This window comes from Aulostomus chinensis, chromosome 9 (genome assembly GCF_037954235.1).
Source record: "Aulostomus chinensis isolate RoL2024-O1b breed Wild chromosome 9, RoL_Achi_v1.0, whole genome shotgun sequence".
NCBI lineage: Eukaryota > Metazoa > Chordata > Actinopteri > Syngnathiformes > Aulostomidae > Aulostomus > Aulostomus chinensis.
In genome coordinates this window covers 20,034,443-20,043,819 of record NC_141328.1, presented here as the reverse complement: position 1 = coordinate 20,043,819, position 9,377 = coordinate 20,034,443, and the positions used below count along the sequence as shown (strand labels likewise).

Here is a 9,377-nt window from a genome sequence, read left to right as displayed (position 1 = left end):
CACAAACTAAGAACAAAAAGCTGATAAGTGTTAAATTGGATGTGTAGTCCCAGCTGGTGTTTTAGTGAATAATTATGCATTTTATTGAGTAGATTTTATATTGTACTAATGAATGAAGTCAGTAGATTAAATGATGGAGGAAAATTCTGAGACACAGTAGATGTTGCGATTGTGCAATGATTTGTTACACAGGTAAAGGCTTTAAAACTAAGCAAGCTGAATTTTTTCCGATGGCATGTATTAGACAGGAAGCTGAATGTGCAGAGTCTCCCACAAAGGATGTCCAGTGGAATTAGAGACATTGGTCATGTATCGTCAAGAACTACTCTCCTTTATCCTTTTTGGAACAATTTTGCAAAAGTATGAAACATATGTATGAGCTTAATCAAGTTCCGTTTGTTCTCTCAGAGTATCTCTTTGATTATTGTGACGGTTTAGGGAATCTGCAGTCATTTCAATTTAAATTCCTCAATTTGGAGACTCCATCTTTACCAAAAAAATCTCTGGCAGCACTTTAAATGTCATTATGTATTTCTTTCCTCATTTTTTTTAAAGACAATTATAAAAACTGTGCTTGTTCAGCTTTGTTTGATTTATATCATTGAGGTCATATCATTTCCATTGAAAAGGCATATGAATTTACAATTTTTTCAAAAAGAAAAATAAATTAGCAGCTGGAGGTTCTGCATAAAAGAGGTCATCCCATCATTAATGTCTCAATAACAGATGATGTCTGACGTTCTGTGGTTGCTGTTTTCATTGCTTATTGTGTTTACATCTGCACTGAAACTGTGGATGAATACAGATAGTAGAACACCAGAATCGTAGACTCGTATTTTGCTTGTAGCAGCATTTTTCAGTTTCTTTAAGAGTTCAAAGAGCTCTTTTTTTAACAGTTACTTGAATTCATTTTATTTTTATGGTAATTTTAGTAATACTGATTTTAAGGTCATGTACTTTTATCTACTGATTTCAACATCTTCTCTGGGGTGATGACAGGGTACCCCTCTGCAGACCTGCTGATGCTGGAGGACAACCAGAGGGACTCCATTTCCAAGCTGTCCAGTCATGCTGCGACCAGTGTGAAGGTGTTTTGAGGGACAATGAGGACAGTCTCTCACACAACACTGTCGACACAAATCTTGTCTGATATGTGGACTGAATGACAATAAAGATCATCAAAATTCACTCAGATCAAGACAGTTTCCTAGAAATAATACCACACAAACAGAGACGAAGTGAGAAAAACTCATCTTATCCCAAATTCAAGCTGTTATTTATGACTTGACACACATACGTATGTATTTCATCTTAATATTTAAACCCTAAATAATTGCCATGCTGATGTCCCAGTTCAGAATGAGCCAAGGAGGTGAGGAGAAAAGTAAGTGTGTGAACATAGTGTTTGATTTGTGTGTCAGATGAGATGATTACACATTTTGATACTTACACCTGTATTTGTTCAAATTGCTTTTTTTTTTTTTTTTTTTTTTACAACAAATGCTTTGACATAAGCTAAAGATAAACTAACAGCAACTCCAGTATGAACCAGCAGGAATGAGCCTAAGCAAATTGGTTCAACTGAATGTCCCAGCTGGTTGCACTCTAGTCCAGTGATTGAAATCAAAAGGGTTCTAGTCATATTGTTTTAACTCAAATTAATATGTTTCAGGAGCACTGAACATCCCGCTGGATAAAAAGGACATCAGTTATACCTGGTAATGTGCTTGAGATTTTGTAAATAGATGTGACGGTACAGTTTGCTGTTGTTGAACTTGGTGACCTTTGGGCACTGTTAGCTTCAAGCTGAATAGACATGGCTTTTTCTGCATTTTGGAAGCTCAAAGAAGTTATGCAGCTTTGAAAAATGTATTTTATGAAGTCTTGAAACTTATTTTTGAGTACTTTCGAAAGAATAAAAAAAAAACGTTTGGAATGAAATGCCAAACAAACGAAAACAAGGATTGTAGGGTGAATTTTAGGGTTTTGTCCCCCTAACAATTTTACTTTTTTTAACACTCCAGTCCAGTCGGTGGGAGTAGTGCGCCCGTATGTTAGTTAACGGCCGTTAATCAGAAATAAAAGAAAATGAGCGGTAGTGACGTAATCATTGCACTTCACCCGGAAACGGCGGACTTGACAACAAAACAGACTAGTTGTTCTGTATTTAGATGTACGACTTACTATTTGTAGCAACAGTATATAGTTAGCACGATTTACACACAGGGCATCGGAGTTGAATCGGCTGAGACTGCCTCGGCTAACGTTAGCTAACAGTGCGAGGTTGTGTAGTAGCTTGTTGACATCACGTAGAGTTGCCAGCCTCCAGTAAATGGCCTGCACTTTAGAAAAAGTATTGGGCGATGCTCGGACGCTTCTCGAGAGATTGAAGGAGCACGACACGGCCGCCGAGGGCCTGATAGAGCAGTCCGGGGTCCTCAGTCAGAGAGTCCAGAGCATGAAGGAGGTGGGAAATGCCCTTCCTGACAAGGTACGGACTAGCGCCTGTGTATGAATCTCCATGAAAGCGCAGGAACATAAATGAACCAAAGTACCTCTTGTGGTTTCGGTTCACCTCCCATTTACCTCACTCTTCTTAACACTTTTCGGTCTGTGTATTTATTTAATATGTTTCATGTGTATTGCTTTGTCTGTGCAGTTTACCTTTTTATAGATTTTATGATTTTTTTATGCATCTTTGCACCATGACCATCTGTTGTCGCATGTTTCTGTCACTTTTGAAGTGGGGCGTTCATTTCAGAACTGTTTGACATAATATGCTGATATGCCCTTTTGTATGAAGTTGCATGTGACCTAAATCCATAGTGAAGGTTCTTTGCCATGTCCCTCTCATTCACTTCAGCAAACAGAAGATCTTTCAGAGGTTCAGGAGATGACCAAATACAAGCCTCACGTCCTTCTGACTCAGGAAAACACACAAATCAAGGAACTTCAGCAGGAGAATAAAGGTTTCTTTGAAATAAAAAAGAAGAAAAAACTCCATTCACTGTTGTTTTTTTTGTTAAAAGTGTGGTCAGTAGTTTTATGTGTGTTGTTTCTTCTCTACAGAACTATGGTTGTCTTTGGAAGAACACCAGTATGCACTGGAGTTGATCATGGGTCGCTACCGCAAGCAGATGCTCCAGTTGATGATGGCCAAGAAGGAGCTGGACACTAAACCTGTCCTCAGCCTCCATGAGGACCACGCCAAAGTACAGTAGCTTTAGAATGCTTACTATTCTTTTGCTATGCAATTATGCTGTGATAGATAGATATTTATGTGGCTATTTTGCGTGCAGGAAGTGCAGAGCCAGCTGGAGCGGATATGTGAGATGGGCCAGGTGATGAGAAGAGCCGTACAAGTGGACGATCAGCATTACTGCTCCGTCCGAGAGAGGCTCGCCCAGCTTGAGGTAGGTACATCTGCACCCATGAGGTTTTATTAAATATTGGGGATATGAAGCTAAAACAGCTTCTGTTTATACACAATATAAGAAAGCATTCGTGTCTAAGCCTGAAACCTCATGTCACATGACTGTTCACATACACTGAGCATGTGCCTGCTGGTGTAAACAGGAAGCACTGTGTCTACTCTGTGGTCAGTTGCAGGAAATACTGAGCATAAGACGGTTAAGCGGTGGAAACATCGGCTAGTAAGCAAACATGTCTACATATCTGAGCTGTGTCAGGAGCATTTATATATTAATGTGAGAAGTTTTGATGATGGGAAAGACTAAACACACACTAAAGGCATGAAATCACAAAAGGCAACCATCTCATTGGCTGTCTGGTGTTTGGTAGCAGATGATGTCGCAATGATTCTCTTTAGGGTCTGGGCTCAGTGATATTTGGATGTAATCTCTAAATTATCCACACACAATATCAACAGATGCCTTCATATTTGATGTTATCGTGTTAAGACTGGAACATTCAGAGGTTTTTTTCACATTCCTCTGGAACACCAACAAATAAATTGCTGCTAGGCAAAGATTGTAAAGCTTGGTATTGGTTATCTATGCTAAATTAACCTCTGCCAATTAAAGCTGATGTCAATTTTTTTTCTTGTAATAAGTCACTCAGTATTTGTACAGGTACTGGAAATCCTTAAAAATACTTGACTTTGAATGTGGTGAAATTGTAATGTTATTCCATTTATAACAAATCACTATGTGGTTGAAAGGTTGGCTTTTGCCGCAGGGCCAAGGTGGGGATTTTTAGTTTTTAAATAGATGATGCACATTTGTAATAAATGGTATTATAGCTTCCTTTTAATTGCCATCAAACAGTTGTGACTTGAAAATTGATAAGGTAAAGGAAGTGACATGATGACATGATGGCAGGTCTACTTCACAAACAAAAGGAGAAGGAGAGAGAAATTAGTGTTGTAGAAGAAAAGAAAAAAGCAGGAGAAAATAAGGAATAGTATGTATGTGTGTGTGTGTGTGTATGTATCTCTCTATCTATCTATCTATATACACACACACACAGATAATGCCATTAATTTATATTACACACTAATTTAATGTTATCAAGTCAGTGCATGTGAATATATAATTTACCACAGCATTAAGGTGTTAGATAAACTTGAATGTGCACTTTTGAAGTGATTGAACTGGACCTTGTAAAATGTGTAGGAACTCTGGTCATGTGTTACGACTGTAGAGACGGTGTCATTGTGTTCAGAGGTCTGCAGTTTGTACACACACACACACACACACACACACACACACACACACACACACAGTGACCCCAGAGTTTGCAAACTTACACAGGATGCAGAACAGTTTCAAAGCCTGCTTATTTTAGGGCTTTATTTTTTTATATATTTTAGCTTATTTCTAATGTGTAGATATCATGCTATGTTTTCCTCTTTTTTTTGTTGATGCTGTGATTCTCAGATTGAGAACAAGGAACTGCGAGACCTCCTGGCCATCAGCAAGGGCTCTGTGAAGACCGCTAGAGAAGAAACAGACCAGCCAGCAGTAGCAGCAGCAGCGGTAGCACAAGAACAGACCCCTCATCCAGGGTCCAATGAATAATCAGACCCCCATGTGGGACCTCGGGTTTAAGCCAAGTCTTTCAGGAAGAGGAGTAAAGGTGGTGGTCGTCCTGACTTTGTTCACCTGTTTCTGATGAGGTTATCACATACGAGCTATTTCAGACACACAGCGTAAAGGCAAAGGGGATGTTTTTGTTTCTGGCCAAAGATAGCTTTACTCTGTAAGAACACAGTCTCTACCTCTTTGGTGTCCCTTTGCTGTTCACACACTGACGATCCACTTCTTCAGTAGAAGTCCATTAAGTAGCAAAGTCATAGGTTACACCATTTTAAGAGGAAAAACTTGATAATCAACAAGATCACTTACGGCTGTTTAAGCCTACTAAGGAGTCATGGTGGAAATGTGACTATGTTGTATAAAATAGGTTTTGTTTGTTTGTTAGAATTCACATATAACATGACTTCAATGTTCACGACTTTTATTCTGTTTTGTAGACTTTACATGTGGATGCCAAGTACTCAAAGTGTCCCAGATAACAGCACATCTTTAATGTTTGCTGAACAATTTCAATAAATATGTCATTTGTTTCGTGTAATGGAGATCAAATGTTCGGGCACTGTTTTGTTGTCATAAATTGTATTTTGTCATCTCAGGAAATAAATGTCATGGTAAACATACTGTAAAGACACTATGAAAATGTAGTGGTTTGTGTCAAATTGAGATTTATTGTGAAATTTTAAAATAAATTTTCAAATAACATTGGCGAATTTGTCAGTCACTGAAAAGGTATAGAAGTTCTACTACTTATCACACGATGGCGATATCGAGTCACTTAAATTCGCCATGTTTATGTGGGGCCACGTAAGCAAAGTCTCGGCTGATTAATGATTTGGTTTGTTTATATTTTATCTTAAGCGACCATTTGTAGAATTTGGAATATAATGACCCAGAAACTGCTTAGCTGTCTTGCAATTTAGCTGTTCGTCCAAGTTAAAATCAAGTAAATTCAAATTTCCGACATCGCCTGAACGCATCACTTGGCTTTGACATTTCTAGCATCAAGCTAATGTCCAACATGTCTGAGAAGGAGCTGGGGAAAAAGTGGGATCGATGTCTAGCAGACGGAGCAGTTAAAGTCGGTAAATATCTCAAAGTATTCTGCGTGTTATGGTACTGCAGTATCACAGAATCTGGACAAAATAAGCGTTTTTTAAATATTATAATTGCCGTAGACGTCTGTCATTGAGTGTTAAGGAGGCTAACAAGCTAATAGCCTGAGGGGTTGATAAAGGACAACCCAATGACCAGTCAGACATTTATTAGGGTGTGAAATTTGTCTTCATTTCCCCCTCCTACTATTTCGTAATAACATGCAACCATTGGGAGTTGTTTTCTATAATCACTTGTAACCAGTGGCTTTCTTGACATTAAATGAGGTTTTAGAAATAACCGTTACGAATCATCGTTCTGAAATCGTTGATTTAACAGTTTCTTTCCATTGGAAACCTATATCGCGGTATAGGAATTAAATCCCAGTTGTTAAGAGAAAGAAGGATCCTTTCCTGAATTCGGCATACATTCGAAAAATAAAAACACTTGCGTTATATGATGAAATGATCTTCTTTGTTTGAATGAATGGTTATTGCAGCTTGGAGCTTAGTAGTCCAGTGTTTACAATTAATCGAAATAATGGTTTACTCTTGAATAACCAGTGTTTATTTTCCGTTGGACTCTACTAACACAGCAGAAAAAAAGAGTTTGATTATCATCGTAATTTACGTCACGGCCGTGTAACCCTTACTACAAAATTGCCAGATTTTTGAATGGAGTTTGGTTAGAGCACGTCAGCCGCTGGACTCAAAAGAGGACAGTGCATGGCCCCTTGTACTTCATGGAAAGTTGTGTTTTAAAAACAATAACAACAAAATGCGTTCAATTCAACAATTAAATATATCAATGAATTTTCAAACAGTTTCAGAGAAAATGATGGAGATAAAGTGAATGCAATTTCACGAATTTTATTGTTATTGCATTATAAATAAATAAGAGGAACTACAAATTGCTACTGCTAACGATGATAAACATTCTGTGTAAAGGAAAGTCTGCGGAAAAGTAAGACAAAAAGCAAACAATATACATGCAATAAATGGAAATTAACCAACATCTGTATACAAGCACACTATATTGTTGTTTTATTCTTACTGGGGTTTTTTCTTTCCTTTTTTCCAGGCACAGGACTGGGATTAGGGATTGTATTTTCTGTTCTGTTCTTCAAGCGTAAGTATTTTCAGTGACTATGCTGCTGTAGTGCGTATTGAACTTTAAATTTAGCTCACTCTCCTTGATAAGAGCAGCAGAGTATGTAGGACTGATGCGCTGCAGCATGTACAAGTGGCTGTCAGCTTCTGCCAACAGCTAAAAAGCACTCTTTAAAAAAAATAATATTTCAGGAGCAATTTGTTTTGCCATTCTTGAATGTAACATTTTCATTGTGCGTATTCGCTGTTCTTGTTGTAACACCTATCCTCCCCCAAAAGCCAAATAAAGAAAACAGATTAGAATATAAAAATGGTTTCGCCAGCATTTCTGTTGTGTTGTGACTTTGTGCATGAGAAGAGATAAAGTGTCTGCTTCATTTGCAGGGCACACGTGGCCAATCACTCTGTGCTCAGGAGCGGGACTTGGCATGGCCTATGCCAACTGTCAGAATGACCTCAGGTCACATTATCTGCTGCATAGAAAAAGCAAAGTTAGTTCAATAAAACAACAGCATTCATTCCTTATTTATTACTCACTGTAGCAAACCTGTGTCAATCATTTCCATTCTCTTCAACAGGAGGAATAACTGCAAGTCAACGAGGGACTCTGTCTTTTTAATTATTTTGAATATTTTTGTTTTAATTGTGAGAGAGTCATCATTTGCACTGCTCTACAACGCCACTTTTTTGTCCCCTGGTTGGAAGAGCTTTCCCTATTATGATTGTATGATTTGAATGTCAGGGCAGTCTCTGTTTATTTAATAAAATGCTCATGCTGATTTAAAATGTTTATTTTATTTTTGTTTTATGAGAATGGACGTACCAATTTATGGGCCGATATTTGCCTTGTTGACTAAAAGCAGGAGTTTTTTCAGAAATGTACTGAAGTGCTCCACAAAGATAATGAAATAAAGTAGGGACCCCAGGAGTGGCCATAGGGAGAAAAAACCCCCAAAAATTTATTCTGAGGCCACGAGTAAAAAAATTCACTAAAATATAAAATAACTGCATCAAGGGAACAAGGTGTAAAACTTACAAATATTTATATCTTTTTTTTTCTCCATGGCCACTGCAGGGCTCGACAATAAAAGGGATAAAAGACTTCAATTATATGACTTATTTTTTGCTAATTTTTTTTGTGTGTGTGTGTTTTCTCAATACAAAAGGTTGACTAAAGACAAGAAAAGAATATCCGATCACTGATCATCGGCCCAGAATTTCACAATTGGTGCATCTTTATTTATCATGGATGAAAAACGTGTGAAATCATCCTTCAAAAACAAGACAAAAGAAGTAGCTAAATTCATCACAATTCAATTATGGCTAATAGAAAAGACGGTCCCGACGTAATATCAGTACTTGCAGGAGCAATAGGAGTTAAGTGGTAATGCGGCTCTGGGAAGATGTGTTTTCAGTTTATTTCTGAACATGAGTAGGAGTGATTTCTCAAATGTGTCTGGGTGAAAAAGAAGTGCTGTCCCATTAGGTGGTGGGTGAGACAGGGTCACGGGGGTTGGCAGCAGGCGATCGAATGTGACGGATGACAGCAGCGTATCACTGGGTGTCAGTTCTGAGGGGGAGTTTTGCACATTGTGTTCAGTGTTTGACCAGACGATCGAAACACTGAAGGATTTTGTCCACGAATGCTGCTGTTTTCCTTATGTCACGTTCAAATGTTTCTCTAACGACTCCCCACTGCCATGTTCTCTCGTTGTTTTGATTTAGAATAATGTCAGACTGAATCTTTATGACTCACTGAGAAATGTTTCAGGAATTTTAACTCTTTAAGTTACTGTTGATGAACCATCTGTGGCCTCTGGACTGAACATTCAGATCTTAGCTATAATTAAAGTCCCCCTTCAGTCAAAAGCGTGTTTTTATTGCTTGACCGCACATTTGAATATTGGAGCTTCATGGTTAAAAAAATAACATTTGACAATTATTATCTTGGTGCTCAGTGAAAAGTCTGTTTTTCAAAGGACAGTTTTAAAACTTCACAAATATTTTAGAGGCTGAATCTGGTCCAAAATTCAGCATTCGCAGCTATAATGGGGATCTGTGAAGCCTCTGTTGCACACAGAAATAGGAGACATCTTATATTGGGTGAATTAAAGGTGAA

The 9,377-nt window shown here is 38.0% G+C and overlaps 2 protein-coding genes across 2 annotated transcripts; both read left to right on the top strand.

The window, feature by feature from the left end:
• Positions 1–2,088: 2,088 nt before the first annotated feature.
• On the top strand, positions 2,089–5,749 carry sike1 (suppressor of IKBKE 1). Its single transcript, XM_086214139.1, has 5 exons — positions 2,089–2,491; positions 2,864–2,969; positions 3,070–3,212; positions 3,300–3,413; positions 4,899–5,749. Exons 1-5 carry the CDS (start codon positions 2,333–2,335, stop codon positions 5,037–5,039), a joined length of 663 nt encoding a protein of 220 aa, XP_086070265.1. The 5' UTR covers positions 2,089–2,332; the 3' UTR covers positions 5,040–5,749.
• Positions 5,750–5,858: 109 nt separating this feature from the next.
• micos10 (mitochondrial contact site and cristae organizing system subunit 10) lies at positions 5,859–9,093 on the top strand. Its single transcript, XM_086214140.1, has 4 exons — positions 5,859–6,139; positions 7,230–7,277; positions 7,643–7,749; positions 7,837–9,093. The coding sequence occupies exons 1-4, from the start codon at positions 6,067–6,069 to the stop codon at positions 7,843–7,845; spliced, it is 237 nt and encodes a 78-aa protein (XP_086070266.1). The 5' UTR covers positions 5,859–6,066; the 3' UTR covers positions 7,846–9,093.
• Positions 9,094–9,377: the final 284 nt, after the last annotated feature.